Here is a 26,574-nt window from a genome sequence, read left to right on the forward strand (position 1 = left end):
GCCCGGGTGGCTCTGAGGTCGAGGCCATAGAACCTGACAAAGGTCAGCGGGTGGACCAACCCGCAGGCCACAGACGCCCCGGAGTGACACTCATGTGCACCCGGCCGCAGAGGCCGCCACACTCCGGCGGGCGAGCCCTGACCGCGATCAGAGCGGGACCAGGACTCGCAGCCGAACAACTGCACTAACCACCTCCAAGGACTCGCCCTGTGGAGATAAGCACCCAGTGCTCGCACTGGACACAGCCGGTCTCGTAACCCCTGGTCGGGGCTATAACAGAGGAGGGCAGAATGCCTGTAACACGACACATCGTGTGGGAGCACCCAGCCTCGTGTAAGAACACTCTGGCCATGCCAGGGGCAACCCAGGTGGGATGAGGCAACTTCCATGTCCCAGACAGGCACTCCGAGTCGCGTCCCGGCCACTGCCTCCGGCGCCGCTGGAGGAAACGTGTCACCAATGGGACCTACCCAGCGAACACGGAAACCCTCAGGGTCGAAGGGGTTAACCCTGCGGCAAACTGTACCTGCAAAACACCAGAACTGAACCGACCGGCAGTCATCTGGGTCCAAGTCATGGTGCTCACACCGTGACGCGAACAGTCGCCATCGTGCGGCGTACAACCTCCTTGTAGAGGGAGCTCTGGAGTGGAGAAAGGCCTCTACTACCTCGGTCACCAATGGGACCTACCCAGCAAACACGGAAACCATCAGGGTCGAAGGGGTTAACCCTGCGGCAAACTGTACCTGCAAAAACACCAGAACTGAACCGACCAGGCAGCTAACTGCTGCTACGAACCGTGCCCCCTCAGGGGCCACAGTCTCCACAACACCGGGCGGGGGTGAACCAGGGTTCCGCCCGCCAATGAGGTGCTGCCCGGAGGAGACAGACTCCCTACCGGCGAACTTATTCCAGAACTCCCGAGAGCAGCGCAATCGGGAAAAGGTGTGCAGGCGTAGCCTCTGCCAAGACTGTCCCTAAAGGACAAGGAGTCCCTAAAACGGGGCCTCGGGACAGAACGTAGGGTTCCACCATGCAACCAAGACTCCCTCAGGGGGAGAACCCTTCTTCCCCGGAGCCACCACTGGAGGGGCCACATGCGGAGAAAGCCGAGTGGAAATACACTGGACGCCGCCGACATGAGACCCAGCAGCCTCTGGAACTGCCTCACAGAGACTAGGTGGCCTGCCCCTACCCTCCTGACTGCAGTGAGGATGACTACAAACCGGGCGGGAGACAACCGTGCCCGCAACTCGGCCGAGTCCCACACCACGCCGAGAAAGTGGCCCTCCGCGCTAGAAAAAGTACACACTACCCGGCATCTCAGTCTGAACTCCAGTACCTTCATGCAGGCGGAAACAGCATCTCAATGCCGAACCACCAGGTGCTCATCAACCAATCGTCAATATAATACAGAATGCGGATGCCCTGAAGCCGCAGCGGGGTCAGTGCCGCGTTCACGCACTCTGTGAAGTCACGGGGTGAGGGCACGGAAGGACCAATATTGGTAAGCTCCGCCCTGAAAGCAACCTCAGGAACCTCCCGTGCGCGGTGAAGGGCGGCTGAATGGGAGCATGCAATCACCAGATCTAGTGTATGACAAATCAGTCCTTGGACTTGACCTGAGACACGACCTTTCTAAACGAGAAACCTGAACCCGAGCCTCAAAAGTGAGTGGTTCAAGAAGCGGAGATCCAGAATGGGATGCAACCCATCGTCCTTCTTCGGAACAACGAAGCACGGGCTGTAGCAGCCTGACTCTCTGAACAAGGACGAGGGAACCACCTAGATGGCCCGATTCCTCAGGAGAGCACGTCCCCCCCTGTCCCAGGACCAGAGCCTGCACGGGTCCCACCAGGGCGGGACACACCCCGTTGAGCCAGGGAGGAGAAGACGCGAACTGAATCGCGCAGCCCTTCTCCACAGTATGCAGGACCCCCAAAAGACTCCAGGCAGCCCTCCAGACTGACAGAAAGTCTCCACAGGGAGAACCAACCACTCTGGGCTGGCCCCTGACCCACTCAGAGCGGCTGGAGCGGTGCTCTGCAGCCGACACACCTCCTGAGAGGCGGCGGAACCCCCCCGTCCGCAGCAAACATACGGGCGGAATACGGGGAGCAAACCGCTGGAGAAGCTGAGCCCTGAACATGACCCGTGGCAGGGCTAACAGACAGTCCTCCTGAACCCGAACGGCAGGAGCAGCTTACTGCGGCCGTTGAAGCCCCCTGAGAGGCGGCGGATGACCTCGAACTGTCGGGCGGAAATAAGGGAGTTAACCACTAGAGGGAGACAGTGTCCTGAACACCCTGTGGCAGGGCCGGCAGACCGGTGCCAGGGAGGGATGAGCACCATAGCATGAGTTGCGCACTGCCCTCCAAGATGCAAGTCATCAGGCCTACGCACCACAGCCCGTTCACTAGAGGCGAGGACGACCCTCAGGCTGTCCAGCCCCTCTCGGCCTAGAAAGTCGCCAGGGGCCCCTAGGACCTCCCCGCGGAGTCGGGTGGCAACACTCTCACCGGGCTATCTCGCTGTGCCTGGACGTACCAGGGCGAGGCTGCCGCTGAGCAGCCCCATCGAGCAGCGAGGAACTACCACTGAAACGCCACCGCGCCTCCTGAACCCGCCAGCAATCACCCTTACCCACAGCGCCACCAGGTCAGGCCAGGAGGGACACCATGACGCCAGAAGGAAGCTCGCATCATCCCCATAGCAGGCCAGCCTGGTATGCCTGCAACACACTCATCGTGTGGAAGCAACCTGTAGCCTGACCTGCCGCAGCGCCACCCACCAGAGCCAAGCGGCGCTCAGAGGCAAACCGATAGCCGTCACAGCCGCAACACTCGGGAGAGATAGCTAGCTAGCGTCTCTACCACAAGCGGCAACGTCCGTAGCCGCGCCACGCAGCTCCAATAACATTCGCGCACAGCGAAAGAACATCGGAAAAGCACGCGCGCACACGGGCCCCCCAGGACCCAGACACCTCGGTGCGCAGATCAGGGGAGGCGCTGAGGCTGTGACACAGTGCAGGAAACGCACAACCAGCTCACTGGGTGCGCGCTGCCTCTGCCACACGACCGGCCAAGCTAAATCCAGCTTGGACCCGGCCCGTGCCACGACCTCAAGGAGCTCCATATACAGCACAGGCTGTGAGGAGTCCGCAGGCCCGCTAGCATCCACCAGCTCATCCTCTGTGGAGAGAGAGACATGTAATGCTGCGCCGCCCGCACCGGGAGAAGAAGCAGCCGCCAGGCATGCTTCCCCTAATTTCCCGAAATCTCATCCACCTCGGAGGAAGAAATATGGAGCACCGCGTCACACACACCGGGAAAAGAACCGATACCAAACGAGCACTCTCCCCGGTGAGCGGGAGCTCGGCTAGCATACAGGAGCGCATAGCCACACGGCTAAATGCTAACAGCCGATACCATCGAGAGCCGAAGCCACGAGGGAGAGCGCTCGCCTCGGAGAGCGCACCCCGAAAATTCACCCACCTCGGAGGAAGAATATGGAGCACCGCGTCACACGCACCGGAGAAGGAACCGCCAAACCAGTGCAAACCCCGGGGAACGGGAGCTCGCCTCGCAGCCGGGAGCACATAGCCGCACGGCTAAAATGCTAACAACCGATACCCTCGACAGCTTGAGTTCCTGAAGGGGAACTACAGTTCTGTGGTGGCACACATAAATGCTCTCTCCCATAACCGAAATCCCAGGGGCCTTTCAGGTGGACATCAGAAATAGAAACTGCAATCCAAGACTTTGCTTTACCTCCGCACCCATTCTAACCATCTGGGAAACTGAGTAGCCATTCACAGTGGAGGTGGATGTCCCCGAGTTAGGGGTAGGAGCTGTGTTGTCCCAACAAGGCCCTGATAAAAAGATTCACCTCTGCATGTTTTCCCCCCACAAACTTACCCCAACTAAACTAAACTATGGGGTGAGAGACAGAGAACTGTCAGGCGCACCCCTGCACCCTGTCCCCCAACCCTCCCCCAACAAAACTACACTATGGGTTGGGAGACAGAGAACTCCTGAAAGAGAAGCTGGCTCTCAAGGAGCTCCCTTTTGTGGCTCCTCCCTTTTGTGGCTCTTTCCCGAGAGCCTGACATAGGAGCAATACTGGGGCTTGAACCTCCAACTTTCCAAGCAGCAACCCAGCACCTTAACCACTGAGCTACCACTCCCCATGCAGGGTGAGCCATTATTCCACACATTTGGAGCACAGAGGGTTTAGGGCTTTGCTCAACAGTCCAAAAGTGGCAGATTGGCAAAACCAGAGCTTAAAGCCCCCGCCTTTTAATCATCAAACTGGTGCCTAAACCACTGAGCGTGCACTTCCCCAAGATAGGCAGATAGTAAACAGTGACATGATAGGTAATCTCAGTTTCCACTGGAAGAAGTTTGTGTGGTGTACAGGGGTCAGCAATGTGACTCAGACTGCCTTGCACCAATTTTGTTTGCTATAAACCCTTTGAATACCAGGATAAACCTCTCAAGAACTGAACCTGTAATTCAGTCACCCAGACATCCCAATCTTGGTTATTGTGAAAGTCACTCAGATCCTTTCACTTGCCCATTTGTCCCATTTTCAACATATCAATTGTAACTGACTCGTCACTTGCTGCCTAATAAATGTGACCACATTGCAGATTCCATTGTAACTTGAATAATCAATGTGTTTCATTTCGACTGGCAGTGGTTTTAATGTAATTATTCATCAGTCTAAAAACTGTTGTTATTGGGGAATACACACACACACACACACACACACACACACACACACACACACACACACACACACAGACACACACACCATTAACAACACCTCCTAATACACATTTAGTAGCTTATTATACAGGCTTCTTTGTTCATCCTATTGTTTATATCCAGATCTGTAGGCCATCCACATACTAATCTAAACACACACACACACACACACACACACACACACACACACACACACACACTATTGTATTACTGAATACCAAATTTCCTTACTGATTTAAGAATGCATACACAAACACAAATAATCACACACGACAGTTAGTTATCTGACATGTTTGTGTCTCATGTTGTGACCTGTGTATGCGGTGAGTAATGTGTGCCATCTACAGGCTAAACTTGGAATTGCTCTAATATTCAGTATAATAATCTGATTGCAGTTATAATCATGCTGTAATTAGACTTTAACACAATAATCTAAACTAGCCAGTGATATCACCATGCTATTGCTTCCAGTTATTGTCTGGTCTAATGCAAAGAGGTTTAGCTAAATGTAAATGCCTCAGACTAAATAAAGTTTGCTGGTTAAAATGATGTTTTGTGTTTTATTTTTGTCAAAAAAGTAAAAAAAGATCACAAAAGTCACATTGTGTTGGAACTTTATTTATATACAATAGCTCTGTTATAACACAGTTGTGAAGTAGTAATATAACCCTCAGTCTGCATTAACACAATATGATGTAATAAAAGTGAAAATAAAAGATTAATCACAATTATTCACATAATTACACAAACTAGAATTTGGTATCAGTATAAAGGTTTTCCTTTTTTTTGTCTGTACTCTGATTCAGTTCTACTTTATAAAGTGAAAAAACTTTATACAAATCACATTTACATTACATTTAAAACAAATCTGATCATGAAATTATGTTTTTTTGTAAGAGTTTCTCCTCATAATCCTCTGTGTGTGAGACTCAGATCAGATCCTGTAATAAAGGAGAGTAAAATGATCAGATTTTTATCACATTCATCATAATCAGTATTTACACTCTACACAAAATCAGTGTTGATCTTCTGAGTGTAGAATCTTAAAGCTGTTTGAGTGTTTAACAGCTCCAATGTACAGGATTTATACTGCAGAGCCCCAAATACACACATTCCACTAGAACATGAACACAAATGTAGAACCTGCATACAAATGAACAGTAACTCAGTAACTCACTGTAGTGTCTCCAGTTTACAGTGTGGATCCTTCAGTAGATCAGAGAGCAGCTTCACTCCTGATTCTCCTGCTTTATTCTTCTTCAGATGCAGTTCTCTCAGGTGTGATGAGGTGTTTGACCTCAGAGCTGAAACCAGAGCAGCACAACCTTCACGTGTAATACTGCACCATTCCAGCCTGTAGAGATCAACAATTATAGATCAACTCACACACACATGAACACACACACACACACACACACACACACACACACACACACACACATTGCTTTACAGCCCAAAATATCCAGATTGTTACATGTTTACTTCAATGTTTGAATGTGGAAAACTATAGCAGTTGTTGCTGCTTTATTTAAATTGTGCTTCAGGACACACAACATTTTATTAATCTAAAACAGCCATATGACAGAAATGCAGGATCTACAGTGTGTAAGTGATGATCTGACCTCAGTATCTCCAGTGTACAGTGTGGATTCTCCAGTCCAGCAGAGAGCAGCTTCACTCCTGAATCCTGCAGTTTATTCCAACTCAGGTCCAGGTCTCTCAGACTGGAGGAGTTTGAACTGAGAACTGAGGACAGAATTCTACAACTTTCACCTGTGAGATCACACCCCCACAACCTGGGAGAGAAATGATGATAAATCAGAACACTGACATCTCAAACACAAACACACACACACACACACACACACACACACACACACACACACACACACACACACACACAATGAGAAATGTCAGAAAAAAAATGATAAAGAATACATTTTAAATTAATTAATTTTTCCACTATAAAGTTTATTACTGTTGGGTAACCAGAGGCAATAAAAAAATACAACCTACAACACATCCATTATTTATTACCCATTCCAACCTTAGTGAAGAATGAAATGTCTCACTGAAACTAAAATAATAAACACAGTGTGTAAGTGATGATCTGACCTCAGTATCTCCAGTGTACAGTGTGGATTCTCCAGTCCAGCAGAGAGCAGCTTCACTCCTGAATCCTGCAGCTTACTATTCCCACTCAGGTCCAGTTCTCTCAGTCTGGAGGAGTTTGAACTGAGAACTGACGACAGAATTCTACAGCTTTCCTCTGTGAGATTACACCCACACAGCCTGGGAGAGAAATGATGATAAATCAGAACACTGACATCTCAAACAAAACTCTTTACAAATATAATTAATGTCTGTGATGAAAAAGAGTGAAATGTCTTACTGAAATGTAAAAATAAACACAGTGTGTAAGTGATGATCTGACCTCAGTATCTCCAGTGTACAGTGTGGATTCTCCAGTCCAGCAGAGAGCAGCTTCACTCCTGAATCCTGCAGGTGATTGTAACTCAGGTCCAGTTCTCTCAGACTGGAGGAGTTTGAACTGAGAACTGAGGACAGAATTCTACAGCTTTCCTCTGTGAGATTACACCCACACAACCTGGGAGAGAAATGATGATGAAAACAGACAAGTTTTACACACACACACACACACACACACACACACACACACACACACACACACACACACCCCTCATATTTCATTTTATTTAAATGTTAAAATGTGCAGAAAAAAATTAAAAACACAAAATTCCTGTGAGAGCAAAACTGTCACTTTGTATTTTTTCTCTATAAGCTTCATAACAATGACAACATCTGTATTCAAAATGTAAAGTCTCTCTGTAAATATAAACTGAAATATTTTGCACTGAACTTATACCATTGTTAAAAATAACAATGTTAACATGGGTCATAAACGTATCTCTTCCTGTGCAAATGCATGTGTTTTACTCAGTTTTCAATTCATTCACTGTAACAGTTTCAGTTGCTATGTCACTGCTATGCCACCAGAGGGAACTGTTGACTAAATATTGAGCTCTTCTGGTTCAAAGGACACTTCCTGTTTTTTAGTCTTTTTAACCAGAGCTTATGCTAAATTTGCACAGTATTGTGTATGTTTTTCACTGCATTACCGAACCTTTCATTATCTATGTTTCTCTGTGTTTATGACCTCGCTTAGTATTCACCAACCAAGCTCTTTCTCTTTGTTTTTATTGGATTTGTTTGCCTCGTGGATTGTCTCCGGTTGATCACACTTTGTCTGTTCTTTGATGATGTTTTATAATTACACACTTTGTTCTTTTGGTTCTTTAGTGAATTCACACATGGATTCCAACCTGTCTGTTTTGGCTTCATAGAATACTTTCATCAGGGAATCTAGCTAATTTACAGCTGTTGAAAATGGGTGTCTTCTATTAGAGAGAAATGCTAGTGGCCTACCTGTAGCAGCTTAAGGCTCAACAAGTGGCTAACACACACTTCCTGCAAGCTCACTAAAGGATATAGTTAAATGCATGCTAATACGTACCTTGCTAACTGGAAAGGCGCTGAATTGGGCATCAGCTATATAGGACAGTGATGCACAGGAATGGAGCTTGTATTCTTAATTCACACAACTACACTGGGACATTTTTAAATATATGGTGGAGGGACTGGACGTGTCAGGGCACCAAGTATGGTGTGAATTCGCCAGTGATCTGGGCAGTGTTTAGAAAAGATCTCAACCCCACACTATAGACAAAGAGGCATATAAGAAAAGAACACCACCTTATCACAGTACATCACCAGGACTTTCCAACACGATAATCTTTATTGAATCCAGGGTCATCCGCAATCCTTCTTCGCAACTGGAACAATGCTGAACCCATACCAGCCCACAACCCTAGTTCATGTTAGCCTATGCAGTTGTCTATGCAGCTGGGTGGGGCCCGAGTTTCTCTGGATGAGCACCAGCAACTAAGACTTTGCTTCTATTGTGGACAAGAGGGTCATTTCTTTGCCACAAGATATTTATTTCCTTACCGGCTAGGGAGCCTTAACCCTTGTATTTACAATCACTTATTATCAGTACAAGTGAACTGTATTAACTACACTCATGTCTTCTCTGCCCTCATAGAATCTGGGTCAGCCGTGAACTTAATCCACTGCCAAATGGTTGATCTTCTCAAAATCCCCATACTCCCTTGCATCACACCCTTGAGTTTCACAGACCTGGATAAATCCCCAATCGGGGAAGGCTATATAGCCCACCAAACCTCTTCAGTGACAATTCGTTGGGGCTATTTCATGTGGAGAAACTGGTGTTATTTGTCATCTCCTCACCAACCCAGAGTTCCCCTGGCTCTGAACCCACCATCTTCTGGCATTAAAAAGAATATAAGCAATTGTCCCCAAACTGCCTGAAACACTGTATGGACACTCAACTACCCTGCCAACTACCCTGGTATTCAACATCTGTAGAAAGTCCCACACCCACCGTAAGCCACCATTCTATCTCTCCGGTGCCGGTTTTACCCCCTTTCTGTTCCCAAAGCCAAGGCCTTGAAGGAATTCATTGAGGAATCACTCTTAGCTGGTTACATTTGTCCCTAAACATTCTGGGGTTTTTTTTCATGAAAAAAGAGGATGGAGGTCTCAGACCATGCATCAAATACCATGGTCTGAACTCTTTTCGGTACCCTTACCTGCCCCCTCTGGTGCCGTCCGCCCTTTTGAACAGCTCAGAGAGGTGCGATACTTCACCAAGCTAGGTCTCTGCAGCACTCTTTATCTGATCCGAATCAAGGAGGTTAACAAATGGAAAACTGCCTTTCACACCACCAGGGCACTACAAATACCTGGTGATCCTTTATGCCCTGACTAATGCACCAGCAATCTTCCAGACCTTCATCAATGAGATCAGGATGCTATGTCGAAGGTGAGCCATGTGACGTAGCTCCTGTTGTTAATTTGTGTTTGTGTCGGTGTTTACATTTATACAGTTTTCTATCTCTCATCCCTTAAATATTTAAAATGATTGTTTTGATTTCCTGTATTCTCTACTTTCTGTCGGCTCCGTTATCTCTTTTTTCTTTTCTTTTGGAAGAGCGCTTTATTCCCTGTTTTAAAGCAGTGAGTGGAGGCTATTCCCATCAGAACTACGAACAAACACTGCAGTAACCACATTAAGGTACATCATTTCTCTGCTATGGTGAGCATCCACTCCGGCATTAGAGCCCTCGCAGCGGGGCGAGTGGGTGACGACTCAGCAGCATACTTGCAAAGCCAAAGCTAATGCTAAGGCTTGTCCATGGGAGCACCATTCCTCTCCCCTTCATGTGTCCAACAGATTTACTCTCCTCAGTGAAGCACCTACTGAGAAACCTGAAAGAGCTCTGGTTATAGTATTGTATGTATTCTGAGGCATGTAAAATTAGTGAGGCCTTTAGGAGCACCAGCAGTACAGGTCAGGTGTATACCTAGAGACAGGGCTCCAGAAATAGAAGGTCATCTTAGGATTTCAGGAAAGTGAAGGTTTACACAGGAGCTAATGATAAATGCCTTAGACGGTCAGAAGTTACTAAGAGTAACAATATAGAGGTATGTAAATTAGCGAAGGCAATGTCCACATCTCAGTCATCATTTCTTGTAGTATAGGTCATATTTTCAGACCAGCACTAGTTAACCAGCGAATGTCCAGAGCCAAGGCCAGGGAGCAGACAGAGCAGGCTATCCAGACCATCTGCTAGCTGCACTACTGCAGTACTGAGTCATCACTCAGGATCCACCAAATTGAGACCGTGTCTGTCACCTGAACGAAACCAAAATGTTGAAAGTAACCTGATTACATTCAATTATATAAGAATAAATGAACAGCAGCACCTCTGATCTAAAGATAGGATTGTTGAATATTAGATCTCTCACACCAAAAGTGCTGACTATAAACAAACTTATTCATGAAATCATTACTACCTCATCATAGCACAGAGACGGCGCTAGTTAAGGTGGTAAATGACTGGTATTGGCCTCTGATCAAGGTTTTTGTCTCCTTACTTGTGTTGCTCGACCTCAGTGCAGCTTTTGACACCATTGATCATAATCTCCTCCTTGCTGGACTTTGTTGTTGGAATAAAGGGAACAGCTTTCTCTTGGCTCAGGTCTTATTTGACTGATCGCTATCAGTTTGTTAATGTAAATGGTGAGTTCTCCACACTCCCTGAAAAAAGTTTGGTGTTCTGCGAGGATCTGTCTTAGGCCCACTGCTTTTCTCTTTATATCTGCTGCCTCTGGGTGAAATTATACATAAACATGGGATTCGCTTCCATTGCTATGCTGATGATACACAGCTGTATATTTCAGCAAAGCCAGATGAGAGAGATCAGCTTAACAATGTTGAGGAGTGTGTAAAGGACATTAGGCAGTGGATGCAAAAAAACTGATGTTTTTGTAACATCTAGATTAGACTACTGTAACGCTTAACTGTCTGGGTGTTGGAGTAAGTGCAGAAATAAGCTTCAGTTAGTTCAGAATGCAGCAGCAAGAGTCCTCACTAGATATAGAAAAAATGAGCACATCAGCCCTGTTTTAATCATCTACACTGCTCCCAATTACATCTCACACTGATTATAAAATACTACTACTGACGTATAAAGCACTTAACGCTCTCACGCTGCAGTATCTGAGTGAACTTCTGTACCAGGATGATCCTCCATGCCTACTTAGATCAAAAGGTGCAGGCTATTTGTTGGTACTTCAAACAATAAAGACTCCAGCAGGGGGCAGATATTTCTCTTATAAACTCCAAAGTTATGGAACAACCTTTCAATCAGTGTTCGGGACTCAGACACAGTCTCAGTGTTCAAGTGGAGGCTAAAGACATATGTATTTGGTTGCCTCTTTAGTCAGTAGGTGTTTGTGAGGTAAAGGAGCAGATCTTGAGGGATCATGGATATGGAATGTTTGGTGAACTGGGACATTTGGATGCTGTCGTCTCCTCATGCTCACATGTTAACTCAGGTTTGTTCTCCCTTTTAGTTATGCTGCCATGGCGAGTCTTGCTGGAGTCGCAACTGCACAGTGTCCTTAACTTTCATAGAACAATAAGGAGATTTAATAATCCATATTCTTCTCTCTCTCTCTCTCTCTCTCTCTCTCTCTCTCTTTAACATGCACCTGAGGTTCCAGTCACCACTTTTCCTGCTCCTCTCCTTAGATCTACCCACTTCGTCCCAGTCTGCTTCTGCATGGTATTCTCTTCAATTGGAGGTGATTCTGTGAAGTTGGAGATGTTTCTCATCAACACCCTGGGGTTCCATTAATTACGGAGTAAGAAAGGAGCTACAAGGATGGATTTAGACTGTTGTTTATGTCAACAGTACAAATAAAAAAGAAATTTAATAATGAAGGGTGTCAGGGTACGGACCATGAGTCGGATGCGGAAGTAACTCTATCATTGTTTATTGATTGAAACAACACAAAAGCAGAAGTCAGAGAGGTTACGAACCGCAATGCTGTTATAGTCCGTAATGCCGGTATAATTCATTACAGAGGGATAATCCACCGAACAGGTAGAATCCTCGAAACGGGTAGAATCCACAGCGGGTGTAATCCGCGGAAAGGGGATCGGAGCTGGAACTAGCAACTAGCGGGGAATGCTGGCAGTCAGGAACCAGGTCCGACACAAGTGAGATTGGGACGGAAGCTTATGTAGGGAAATCTAAACGAGGGACTGCAGCGTGACAGCCACCGAGGGGGGCGTGGCGGGTGGATCCCTGACATTGACCCCCACCCCCCTCTCCAGGGGTGGCACCTGATGCTCCAAAACACTCACACCAAGTGGGCCAGGGCACTCCGAGGATGGTCTGGCTATCCATCCAGGGTCGAAGGATGAGGGCCGAAACGCATCGCCAAGGAACCAGGGAAGGTCGGGAAGGACCCAAGGTGGAGTGTCGCCCTCTGCGGAGATCTGAGGTGGAGCGACGCCCTCTGGGAAGATCTGGAACAGAGTGACGCCCAATACAGAGATCTGGAATGGAGTGATGCCCTCTGCGGAGGTCTGGAACGGAGCGACGCTCACTACGGAGAACTGGAATGGAGCAATGTATTCTGCGGAGATCAGAAGCAGAACGACAACCCCAGCAAAGAATAGGGGTAGAGCAACACTTTCAGCGTAGAACAGAGGCCGAGGGATGCTCTCGGTGGGGGGTCAGAGGCCCAGCGACGCTCTTGGTGGAGATTAGTGGCCGAGCGAGGCCCTCTGCGGAGACCAGGGGCAAAGAGATGCCATCTGCGGAGGATCGGAGCCGAATCTGGTTTGTAATGGCGCCCTCTGAGATACTTGGGATGGCGGTGCCGCCTTTCAGAGAGCCTTGAACCTCGATGTCTAGGAACCTTCTGAGGAACTTGGGACGCGTTGTTGCCTTGGTAGGAGCTGAAAAGTGTGACGGCGCCTTCAGAGGGGAGTTGAAGTGCGACGGTGCCCTTGAAGAGACCTTGAACTGCGATGTCGTCTTCAGAAGGACTTGGGAAAACGATGTCGATTCCAGAAGGGTTCATGAAATGTGATGGCACCTTCAGAGAGACTTGGTACCGTGACTTCGCCTTTTGAGAGACTTGGAAGGGTGACGGTGCCTTCTGAGGAGCCTGGAAGCGTGACGTTGCCTTCGGAGGCGCTTGGAAGCACGACGTCGCTTTCAGAGAAGCTTTGAGGAGTAGCACCACTTTCAGGAAGACTTGGATTCGCGCTGTCGCCTTCAAAGGAGTTTGGGACCGCGCCATCGCTTTCAGCAACTCTGTGTAGCGCGACGGGACCTTCGGGAGAGCTTTGAAACTCGACGGCGGTAGTGAAAGTGGATGTTCTCAACTGTGGGATTGGGGTTGGTCTCCAGGTAAACTCTTTCCCTGTGCCAACTTTTCATAAATGTTAACATCGGCTGAGAGCAATTATAATGTTGGCAACTGGGAGCTTCTGTCTATTAAGAAAGCACTAGAGGAGTGAGTGGACGGTGAAGTAGTCCAACATTTGTTCAAAGTTATCACTGAACACCCCAATTCTTGAATACATCAGGAAGGCCAAGAGACTCAATCCTTGCCAAGCTCAGTGAGCACTGTTCTTCACCAGGTTTCACTTCACAGTTACCTATCACCTAAGCTCCAAAATTAGCAAGGCAGACACTCTCTCATGTCGGCACAACCCCAATAACAAAACACCCACACCACAACCCATCCTGTCACCCTTAATCATCATCATCGCACCAATCTGATTGGAGATCATGTGAGAAACCAGTGAACCCACTCCCATAAACACCACATGGATTCCAACCTGGTGTTGGTGCCAGTATTGCTCAGCCCTGGCTGTGAGGTTAGATAAATTCTATTGGCTATTTAAAAATGGCAAGGTGCCTCTCTATATGTCCCATGTTAAGTTCATGTTTCATGAACACTGAGCACGTTAAGACACTTCACAACAAGTTTAAAGAAATAATATCTAAATATTTACTGATTCTCTCCTCAAAACAACTAGTTAGTTAGTTAGTTTTTTCTTCAGTAATTCAAACATAACAACATACACAAACAGAATGTTTATAGTATAGCAGTGACTGAAGGGGTTTAGGCTGAAGTGAAACACTTATTGATGCCTAACCCTATTTACAACCAATTTTAAATACCCAACATGAGGCAACAATAATCAGAAAGCAGCAAAGTGAAAACAGATATAAGAATATTACCAGCTATATATGAACAGCTCATACAGATAACATTAATACAAATATTTTTCAAATATAAGCCATTACTAATAACATTACACAAATCACCTTGTCTATTATCCTCTAAACATTCCATTACCCTAATACTGCCATGTATCATTACATAATACACCGGTCTTCTACTAGTTTTAATGATCTTTGATGACTAAACTGAACAAAATCATTCTAATGCAATATAACTACTATTTTTTGAACACCTTTATTGATATAGATTGTTTTATTTTGTCCTCCAGACTATTCCATAGATTGACTCCTCTAACTGAGAAACACCTCGCTTTAGTATTGGTCCTAACTTTATTTTTTTGATAGACCCCGATTCCTCTCAAATTATATCGAGTCTCTCTTGGCTTAAACCTCTCCTGAATACAGACTGGGAGCTTAAGATTGTGAACCTTATACATCATTACAGCTGTGCTTAGACCCACCAAATCCTGTAATTTCAATGCATTCATTTTAATAAACAATGGGTTAGTTGGGGCGTAATAATCAACTCTGTTAACAACTCTAATAGCCTTCTTCTGCAATATGAAGATAGGTTTGATAATAGATTTATAATTATTCCCCCATATTTCCACACAATAGTTTAAGTACGGAAGAATGAGCGAATTGTATAATAAATATAATGAATTTTGATTTATCAATGATTTAATTTTACACATTATACAAATAGTTTTAGATATTTTTGTCTTTAAATAATTTATGTGTAATTTCCAATTGAGTTTATCATCAACATGGATACCCAAAAATTTTGTATTACACACTCTCTCAATTTCTACATGATTAATTTTAATTTTGATTGGTTCCTTAATTTTTCTATTTCCAAAAATAATATATTTAGTTTTATTCAAATTCATTGATTAGTTTTTTATAGTCAAACCAAGTTTTTAATTTGGAAAGCTCTTTTTCCACTATCTTCAAAAGAAAATCTAAATTTTGTCCAGAGCAATAGAGACTAGTATCATCGGCAAACAAGATACAATTTAACTTTGTTAATACATTCGCAATATCATTTATGTACATTATAAACAGCTTTGGCCCCAATATAGAGCCCTGTGGCACTTCATGCGTTATGTTTGTTCTTTCAGAGTCAAAGTTGTTTATATGTACATATTGATCTCTGCCACTAAGATAATCTCTCAACCAATCATGGGCAATGCCTCTTATACCATATCGTTCTACTTAAGCCAACAGGTAATTATGATCAATGGTATCAAATGCCTTGCTTAAATCAATAAAGACACCGACAGTGTACTCTCCATTGTCAAATGCTGTAGATATCTCCTCAACCAGTTCAATGACTGCCATTGAGGTTGCTCTATTTGCCCTGAAACCAAATTGATAATCTGAAATAAGGTTGAATTTATTGAGATAATCATCAAGTCTTATAACATATAACTTTTCTAAAATTTTGGAAAATTGTGAAAGTAGTGAGATTGGCCTGTAGTTTGTAAATTAATGTTTATCTCCACTTTTAAAAATGGGTACTACCTTGGCCGTTTTCATTTTAGACGGAAAGATGTATGTAAGTGGAGCAACAATACTATGTATAATTTCTTTTACTACAATCATATCAAAATCAAAACAGTCTGTTGACCTCTTATTCTTAAATGTAGTCACAATTTGAATAATTTAATTTTCATCCACACTCCTCAAAAACAAAGAGCTCACATTTCCTTTAATAATATTTTTATCTATTTCCTTTACCTCTGATGGTTGAGGGATATCATTAGCTAGAGTGGGTCCAACATTTACAAAAAAATTGTTGAACGCCATTGATATTTCCTTATTACCGTTTAAGATTTGGCTGTCTTTCACAAAATAATTTGGATAATCATTTTTATTAGTTCGCTTCTTAATAATACTATTTAATAATTTCCAAGTACTGTGGATGTTGTTTTTGTGCTGTTCCAAAATATTATTATAATATACTTTTCTATTAGATCGTATTATGTTAATTAACTTATTTTTGTACACTTTATATTTGTCCTCTGCTTCTTTAGTTCTATATTTTATAAATAATTTGTGGAGGTATTTTTTCTTTTTGCAAGCGTTCGCTATGCCCTTTGTTATCCATGGTTTCTCTAGGTTGGTTCTGTCTTTAATAGAGTATTCCTTTAGTGGGCAATGTTTATCATAAAGACTTGCTAGTGTAGACAAAAAAAGTCATAGGCCTTGTCAGAATCAGAGGTGGCATAGACCTTGTCCCATGTCTGGTTAAACAAATCAGTTTTTAAGGCAAACATGGTTTTAGGGGTTCTATTACGCATAATTTTAATCTGATCTACTTTGAACACAGTAGCCTTATATAGAAGTTTGTGAAAAATACTAAAAACAGGATAATGATCAGTAATATCATTTATGAGCAATCCAGCAGTTATTTGTGTTTCAAGTCTATTCGTAAATATATTATCTATTAAAGTAGCTGTATCGGCTGTGATTCTTGTGGGTTTAGTGATAAGTGGAAATAAATTATTACTATACATAGTTGTGATGAAATCACTTGTCTTCTTATTATTTTGGGGATTTAAAAGATTTATATTAAAATTGCCACACACAATATGCATCTTACTAACGTTACCAAACAAATTATCAACATTTTTATTAAATAAATCTAAACATGATCCTGGTGTTCTATAGAGACAACTAACAATAATATTTTTAGATTTAAGAACTGCAATTTCAACAGATATACACTCTAGAACTCCCTCAATGGTGGTTGTCAGACTATCGACAATTATACAATTTAGGTCATTTTCCACATATAATGCTACTCCCCCACCTTTTTTATTAATCCTGTTCTTAGTAAAAAAGCTCATATCCCTCCAATTCCACTTCACAAGCCTTATCCCCATCCAACCAAGTCTCCGAAACTGCAATAACACTGAATTTGTTAATTTTACTAAGGCATTCTTTAATATCTTCAAATTTTTTATACAGGCTTCTACTATTGAAATGAATCAAGCTAAAAGCTCCTTCTATATTAATACTGTTACTTTGCTCTTCAGTATAGTATTTACATTCATTTATTATATTATTATAAAAATGATTATCTGGATCTATATCTTTCCCAAACTCATTTGTTTTATAGAGATGCATGATTGTCTAAACTATGTTCAATCAGTTCACTTCTATATGGACTACCAATATTTTCTCATTTATTTCCTCTTTATCTCTATTAACTACTGATAAATCATAATCACACTCAGTCATATTGTTTTAGAGTTAATCACAAAATACTCCTATGTCCCTAATCCACCACTTTTTAAGTCTATTATTTAGTCTTATCCCAATTGTCAAATTATAAATGATCCCCATGTCCAACATAAGGCGGATTTCCATCCATCGTGACGATAATTTTAAGGCAATTTTCCTCCGTCCAACGTAAAGTAGGCCCATCTTCCAGTTTGTCCGCACGTAGACGTGTACCTGTTATCCACGGTCCAGTACATGAAATGTTTATCCAACAGTAATCAATGTAAAGTAGGCCTATAATAATCCATTCTCCAACTCGCTGAAAATTTGTCCGCACGTTTTCATAGTCCGCATAGCTCCAGCAGAATGCATAGAGATCCATTTAAACCCAGTCTAAATTAAACGAACGTACTATTCTCACCCATAGCATAAAGTAATAGTCCTCAACATGCGCCAAGAATGTCTCTTTTTTTTTATTTTATTTATTTTTTAACTCATTCTCTTTCCATACAGAATAACAGAGACTTCATTGGAATAATGAATGATAATCATGATCCTAATCAGTGCAGTGCCATTAGTGTTCATTTCAAATAATAACTACATTTATGGAATTAGTAACACATTTATGAAATCATTTTAAAATGACTTACTCAGCTTTTCTGGATGCTTTGACCACTGGCAGCAACCTCAGAAGACATTCATCTGATCCTTCATATTTACTCAAATTAAACACATCCAGATTCTCTTCTGAGTTCAGCAACACAAATGCCAGAGCAGACCACTGAGCAGGAGAGAGTCTGACTTCACTGTGACACCAGGAATCTCTTCTGTTCAGGTAACGTTGTACTTCCTGTTCTAGAGAATCATCATTCAGTTCATTCAGACAGTGGAACAGATTGATGGATTTCTCTGGAGATGGATTTTCTCTGATCTTCTTCTTGATGTACTCGACTGTTTCCTGTTTGCTTTGAGAGCTACTTCCTGTCTCGGGCAGTAGATCTCGTAAGAGAGTCTGATTGGACTCCAGTGAGAGACGCAGAAGGAAGCGGAGGAACAGGTCCATGTGTCCATTCTGACTCTGTAAGGTCTTGTCCACTGCACACCTCAGGAAATCAGACATGTTTGATTTGGTGAAAAGATCAGACAGATCAGTGGTTTGTTGTTCTGTTACATTTCTGCTGATGAAGGAGAGAAATGTGTATAAAGCAGCTAAAAACTCCTGAACACTCAGATGTACAAAGCTGAACACCTTCCCCAGGTGAAGCCCAAACTCCTCTCTGAAGATCTGAGTACACACTCCTGAGTACACTGATGCTTCTCTCACATCAATCCCACACTCTCTCAGGTCTTCCTCATAGAAGATCAGGTTTCCTTTCTCCAGCTGTTGGAAAGCCAGTTTTCCCAGTGCCAGGATACTCTCTCTGGTCTGCTGAGGATCAGGTTCACATTTCTGATAGTACTTTTGGTCCTTGTGTTTGATCTGAAAGATCAGGAAGTGTGTGAACATTTGAGTAAGTGTCTTGGGGATCTCTCCAGTCTCTGCTTCACCCAACATTCCCTCTAGAACAGTGGCTGAGATCCAGCAGAAGACTGGGATGTGACACATGATGTAGAGGCTTCTTGAAGACTTCATGTGTGTGATGATTTCATTGGCCAGGCTCTGATCACTGATCCTCTTCCTGAAGTACTCCTCTTTCTGCGGATCACTGAACCCTCGTACCTCTGTTACCTGGTCTACACACTCAGGAGGGATCTGATTGGCTGCTGCTGGTCGAGAGGTGATCCAGAGGAGAGCAGAAGGAAGCAGATTTCCCTTGATGAGGTTTGTCAGCAGCACATCCACTGAGGCTGATTCTGTCACATCACACAATCTCTTATTGTTCTGGAAATTTAGAGGAAGTCGACACTCATCCAGACCATCAAAGATCAACACCACTTTATTCCTCTCACAGTCTATTAATCGTAATTCTTTTATTTCTGGGAAAAAGTGATGAAGAAGATCCATCAGACTGAGATGTTTCTGCTTCATCAGATTCAGCTCTCTAAAGGGAAGTGGAAACATGAAGGTGACGTCCTGATTTGCTTTTCCTTCAGTCCAGTCCAGAATGAACTTCTGCACAGAGACTGTTTTTCCAATTCCAGCAACTCCTTTAGTCAGCACACTTCTGATGGACTTGTCTTTAAAGAGATCATTACATTTGATGGGTGTCTCCTGTGTTGCTGGTCTCCTGGACACTGTCTCAATCTGTCTCACCTCATGTTCATTATTGACGTCTCCACTCCAACCCTCTGTGATGTAGAGGTCTGTGTAGATCTCATTCAGAAGTGCTGAGCTTCCATGCTGTGAGATTCCTTCAGTAATTCTTTACATTTCTCTCTCAGTTTGGATTTGAGTTTTCGCTGGTGCACAGAGACGAGTTCTGATAAAAAGAAGAATAAAATGTAAACTCTCTGATCATCTCTGTGAGCTACTGATATTTTCATAGCTGTATATCATATGGAATGTCAGTACTGATGTGTTATTATATTGTGTTGATAAAAGCACATCATTATGATGAGATGTGTTTAATAAATGTACAGCAGTTTCCTTCCTCTGAAGATAAAGTGATGTTAGAACCCCATGAGCTCTTACTGTTCTGCAGTGTGTTAGCGAGATCTGTGTGCTTCATGTTCTTCAGGAAGTGCAGTGTGATCTTCAGCACTCCCTCTCTGACACTGCTCTGATCCTCCTCATCCTCCACCTCCCTCTCAGAGCATGCTGGGTAATCTGGACTCAGGAGCTTCTTAAATCTCTTCAGTTCATTCTGTATCAGAGTGATGACTTTGTGCTCCAGATCCTGATTTAAAACAGAAAAGAAAGATAACGATAAGGTGACATGAGAATGTGTTCATTACTGACATCCAGACAAACTGGTTTCAGAGCACAGACAAGTAAAAACAAACAACACACACACACACACACACACACACACACACACACACACACACACACACCTTGAATATGGCCTCTAAATGACTCTTCTCAGTGATTTTTGATTTCTTCTTCTGCAGTCTGTGAACAAATAAAACACTTGTTAAAAGTAGAATAAAGACTATATATCATATTCATAACTACAAACACAAAGCAGTGAATACACACATATTACAGAGATGTTTGATTATGTGAGAGTGTGAGTGATAAAACACTGCACTCATACATTCAACTGTCCTCACCTCAGATCAGTAGTACAGTCTGTGTCTTTAAGGTCAATTGGACGATTCATTGACTCATCACTCTTCATGGACACACAGCTGGGTTCAGGTGAGTCTGATCTCTTACCCTGAATCAGACTAAACACACACAACCACTGCATCATTATTACTGTTCTGCAGCAACACTGAATAATGAAACTGGAGTTAAAATCTGATGATGTTCTTATTAACACTGATCCCATTCTTTAACCTTCATACTTTATCCAGCTACAGGGACAACTTGGGGTTAGACGTGTTGCTCAGTAGCTTAATGTCACGAATCAGCAGCTGGTTTTGAACATCTGGAGACAAAGCTGCTGAATTCAACTCTTCACTCGTCACTTTTCACAGATACACATCAGAGTCTGATCTGTTTAGTGTTGGTGAATGTGAGAACATTTCTATTTTTCACTGAGTCACAACCTTCACTCACCTCTCATCTTTCTTTATGTCCTGTTTCACAGAGTCGCTCATTCTGGAGGACATTTCTACTGTTACAGAGGAACCTGTACACCTACAGAGAGAGAGAGAGATAGAGAGAGAGAGAGAGAGAGAGAGAGAGAGAATCAGTTGATGATCCTGGTCCAGTGTGCACAAGACATCATTCAGTGCCCAGGCATTAACAAAACCATCCAGATTATTTGTCAGTTTAAAATATGCGAACTCCGCCCTGAGCCTAGCAGATATTAAAGCTCTAACCATCACCTCTGGATCTACTGTGCTTTCGCTCCTGAGTTTCCTTTTCCTCGTTAACCAAACTGCCAGGTTTTATTCTCCTATTAGGAAGTTTATTAGGCAGACACGTTTTCTGTCTGTACTCACGTATTTAGGCCCAAAGACTAAAAGCTCTTCACTGAAGTTACTGCCCAGGTCTCTGACCCGTCCCTCTAACACCCTGAACAGTCCTCTCAGCCTGCAGCAGTGTAGAAACAGGTGGTCTACTGATTCTTCTGTGTTACAGAAGACACATTCCCTCCCTATGGTGGGGTCGATGTGTGCCACTTGTCTGTTCATAGCTAGCGCCCAGTGAACAATCCTCCATTGGAGATCCATAGTGTGTTTCTCTATCGGAGGTTTGTAAAGGGATCTCCAGCAGCCTTTGGGAGACGAGTCTGGCACAAACACTTCTGACCACTTAGATTCTCTACAGTCTTTGAGCGTGCTGTAGTTGAGTGTGACTTTATGCAGCTGATGTACAGTGCCTTCTTCGAGGTTGAGGGGTCCTGAAGCTAGCTAAAAAGAGAGCATTCCTCTGGCTCCACCTGCACCACAGATAAAACCTGCAACTTAGGAAAGTAGCTGTGGTTTCCTGCCTCTCGCTCATCTTCTCCATGTTCCTCAAGGCTCTGTTTGAAGACAGAGGGTAGTGCCGAGAGGGTGCTCTCTGTTGTGAGCCTCATGAACCTTATGGACTTGATGCCTGTCAAGGTGCACATCTCTTCTGGGCTTCTCCAGCTGTCACCATTTCCTCGGGTCCTGCGATCTTGGTGCATCCAGCTTTTGCCATGGTGATTTCAACGCTCCTGTGTTCCAGTATCCATGCTCGGATTTGTGGGTTGTTGAAGAGAGGTTCGTTCTCTCCCTAGTGTCCAGAATTTGAAAGGTTAAACATGTGTGTCCAGGCTGTTAGAACAGATCTGCACAGTCTGGTTAAAAACAGTTGTCGTATCTAAACATGTTCGCTTTTCAGAGCAGGGTGTGAGCTGTTTCTGCCCAGCATGGTGTTGAGTACAGAAGTCTTTGTGCAGCTTGAAGTCTGAAGGTCCTGATTCTGTTTCTGATGTCCATCAGACCCTGACCCCCCTCCAGGAAAAGAAGGTAGGGTGCAACAGCTTGTATCCAGTGCTGTCCGGCACAAAAAAAGTCAGTTAGCTTCTTCTGTAATGCCTGCACAATGCTGCTGGGAGGATCCAGAACGCTCATTTTGTGCCACAGTGCTGAAGTGGCCAGGTTGTTTGCAACCAATACTCGACCCCTGTATGAAAGCTGTGGTAGCACCCAGGACCATCGAGACAACCGGTCACACATTTTCTCCACCATGCCTTCCCAGTCTTTCTGCATACAGGGAGTGCAGAATTATTAGGCAAGTTGTATTTTTGAGGATTAATTTTATTTGAGGATTTAATTTGAACAACAACCATGTTCTCAATGAACACAAAAAACTCATTAATATCAAAGCTGAATATTTTTGGAAGTAGTTTTAGTTTTAGCTATTTTAGGGGGATATCTGTGTGTGCAGGTGACTATTACTGTGCATAATTATTAGGCAACAACAAAAAACAAATTTATACCCATTTCAATTATTTATTTTTACCAGTGAAACCAATATAACATCTCAACATTCACAAATATACATTTCTGACATTCAAAACCAAACAAAAACAAATCAGTGACCAATATAGCCACCTTTCTTTGCAAGGACACTCAAAAGCCTGCCATCCATGGATTCTGTCAGTGTTTTGATCTGTTCACCATCAACATTGCGTGCAGCAGCAACCACAACCTCCCAGACACTGTTCAGAGGTGTACTGTTTTCCTCCTTGTAAATCGCACATTTGATGATGGACCACAGGTTCTCAATGGGGTTCAGATCAGGTGAACAAGGAGGCCATATCATTAGATTTTCTTCTTTTATACCCTTTCTTGCCAGCCACGCTGTGGAGTACTTGGGCGTGTGTGATGGAGCATTGTCCTGCATGAAAATCATGTTTTCTTGAAGGATGCAGACTTCTTCCTGTACCACTGCTTGAAGAAGGTGTCTTCCAGAAACTGGCAGTAGGACTGGGAGTTCAGCTTGACTCCATCCTCAAACCGAAAAGGCCCCACAAGCTCATCTTTGATGATACCAGCCCAAACCAGTACTCCACCTCCACCTTGCTGGCGTCTGAGTCGGACTGGAGCTCTCTGCCCTTTACCAATCCAGCCACGGGCCCATCCATCTGGCCCATCAAGACTCACTCTCATTTCATCAGTCCATAAAACCTTAGAAAAATCAGTCTTGAGATATTTCTTGGCCCAGTCTTGACGTTTCAGCTTGTGTGTCTTGTTCAGTGGTGGTCGACTTTCTGCCTTTCTTACCTTGGCCATGTCTCTGAGTATTGCACACCTTGTGCTTTTGGGCACTCAGTGATGTTGCAGCTCTGAAATATGGCCAAACTGGTGGCAAGTGGCATCTTGGCAGCTGCACGCTTGACTTTTCTCAGTTCACGGGCAGTTATTTTGCGCCTTGGTTTTCCACACGCTTCTTGCGACCCTGTTGACTATTTTGATTGAAACGCTTGATTGTTCGATGATCACGCTTCAGAAGCTTGGCTATTTTAAGACTGCTGCATCCCTCTGCAATATATCTCACTATTTTTGACTTTTCTGAGCCTGTCAAGTCCTTCTTTTGACCCATTTTGCCAAAGGAAAGGAAGTTGCCTAATAATTATGCACACCTGATATAGGGTGTTGATGTCATTAGACCACACCCCTTCTCATTACAGAGATGCACATCACCTAATATGCTTAATTGGTAGTAGGCTTTCCAGCCTATACAGCTTGGAGTAAGACAACATGCATAACGAGGATGATGTGGTCAAAATACTCATTTGCCTAATAATTCTGCACTCCCTGTATAGTCTTCTTTCCCTAGATGTACACCCAGAATCTTCAGACCTTCCCTTCCCCACTTGACTCCACCTGGAAGTACTGGAGGCGTCTTTCCATGCCAGTCACCTATTAGCTAGCCTTCACTCTTTTCCCAATTCACCTTAGCTGATGAGACTTTTTCATAGTTGGATAAAACTTTTGTTAAGACTGATACATCACTGTCACCTCTTATAATTACAATGACATCATGGGCATAGAAGGAGAAGGTGATTGGTCTGTTTTCAAAACCTTCGACACGAAACCCTTGTAATTTTTATTTTAGCTGGCGAAGTAGTGGCTCAATTGCCAATGAGTACAAGTGACCTGATAACGGGCAGCCCTGCATGATGCCCCTGTGCACCTGGACCAGGCAGCTTAGACCACCCCCCCACCTTTAACAATGCAGCAGCTCCCGTATACAAAACTTTCACCCATGAAATAAAATTCTCACCCAAACCAAAGGCTTTAAGGTTTTCAAATAAATATTTATCAAAGGCTTTTTCCTGATCAATAGAGAACGGTCCCACATCTGTGTTATTGTCGCTGGCTAACATAATTACGTCACGCATCAGGAGGAGGTTGTCCATTATTGTTCTGTTTGGTACACAGTATGTTTGGTATTCATTAAGAATGTATTCTAAAACTAGTTTTAGTCTGTTTGAAAGACACTTCGCAAGAATCTTATAGTCCATGCACAGCAGCGACACTGGTCTCCAGCTCTTCAGTAGGCCGAGATCCCCCTTTTTGGGCAATTGGGATAAAATGGCTCTTCTTCAACTGATTGGTAGCTCGTTCTTTGTGTGGAACATCCTGTAAACTAGAAGCAATTCATATTTTAATAAAACCCAAAAATGTATGTTATATTCAGAAAGAAGTCCATCTATTCCTGGAGACCATCCAGTGGAGAGCTGACTCACTGCCTCAGACATTTCCTCCAGTTGAATCTCTGGGTCCAGGCGCTGTCTCTGTGCATCTGTTAGTCTTGGTAGATCCTTCAGTAGCTTCCTTCACTTTATCAGAGTCTTTGTTGATGAGCTCATCCTCAGTTTTGTGATTTCCTTCTCGAGGGCTTTGATGGTTAATTTGGTGAGGCTATTTGAGAGTGCAGTGTAGTTCTGACAGAACACTTGTATTTGTGCTTTCCCTACTTCCCACCAATGAACAATGTCATCATACTCCTCCTTCCATTGCTGCCACTTTGACCAGAACATACAGAATTTTTCACAGACCCCATGACCCTGACGACATGGCGGAGTGAGAGAGAGACGCCACACCCGCTCGAGTGAGACGCCGTTCCTGCCCTCCGCCATGGAGTTCACCAACACTCACAACATACTATTTACATTATCTACACTATAAACCACTCCACGCAGAACAAAAGGGGGAAATAAAGAAAGTAGGAACAGGAGAAAAGAAAGAAAAAAGAGTAAATAAATAAATAAATAAATAAACTTGAGATTCAAGTCGCTCTGCTCATTCGTGAATCGCTCACACACCCTATGCTTCCGTCATGCAACGCAAGAGAGAGAGAGAGAGAGAGAGAGAGACTGCAGTTATAAATCACCTGAACTGAACTTCATCTAGTGTAGAATCAGAACATTCACATATTATAGCTTTAGATTTACACTTACTGTGTTTTTCTCCTGGAAACTTTCAGCTTCTTCTTTTTACATTCAACAAACTTTTGCTTTCACTTCAACTGGACAAACTGGTTTATTCAGGAAAGGAGGAGAAACACACCCGATAAACATCAAACATACCTACCCACATGATGTACATACATGATATGACATGCCTACCACACCAGATACACACCAAGAGCTGCGTAATAATAGAACACACACCTCACTCAATGTATTCTTTTATATTTTAGTAAATATTCTTGATTCTTTATTCTTTACTTATGACAAAATGAAAACAGACAGGCATTAACACACACTTATTCACCTACACACACACACACACACACACACACACACACACACACACACACACACAGC

General features: G+C 43.8%; 2 protein-coding genes across 3 annotated transcripts in view; one reads left to right on the forward strand and one right to left on the reverse strand.

Annotated features, from left to right (window-relative positions):
• LOC124385132 (NLR family CARD domain-containing protein 3-like) overlaps window positions 1-26,574 on the forward strand; it is a 987,530-nt gene that overhangs the window by 741,671 nt on the left and 219,285 nt on the right. The window lies entirely within an intron of this gene.
• Window positions 5,372-25,937, reverse strand: LOC124385131 (NACHT, LRR and PYD domains-containing protein 3-like). Its single transcript, XM_046848275.1, is given in 12 exon segments — window positions 5,372-5,710; window positions 5,947-6,123; window positions 6,392-6,565; window positions 6,885-7,061; window positions 7,204-7,377; window positions 18,364-20,071; window positions 20,074-20,133; window positions 20,346-20,550; window positions 20,708-20,765; window positions 20,927-21,043; window positions 21,378-21,458; window positions 25,492-25,937. Coding segments are annotated over 12 exon segments (2,994 nt in total). The 5' UTR covers window positions 25,548-25,937; the 3' UTR covers window positions 5,372-5,703.

The sequence above is a fragment of the Silurus meridionalis genome, chromosome 4, assembly GCF_014805685.1.
Source record: "Silurus meridionalis isolate SWU-2019-XX chromosome 4, ASM1480568v1, whole genome shotgun sequence".
Taxonomy (NCBI): domain Eukaryota; kingdom Metazoa; phylum Chordata; class Actinopteri; order Siluriformes; family Siluridae; genus Silurus; species Silurus meridionalis.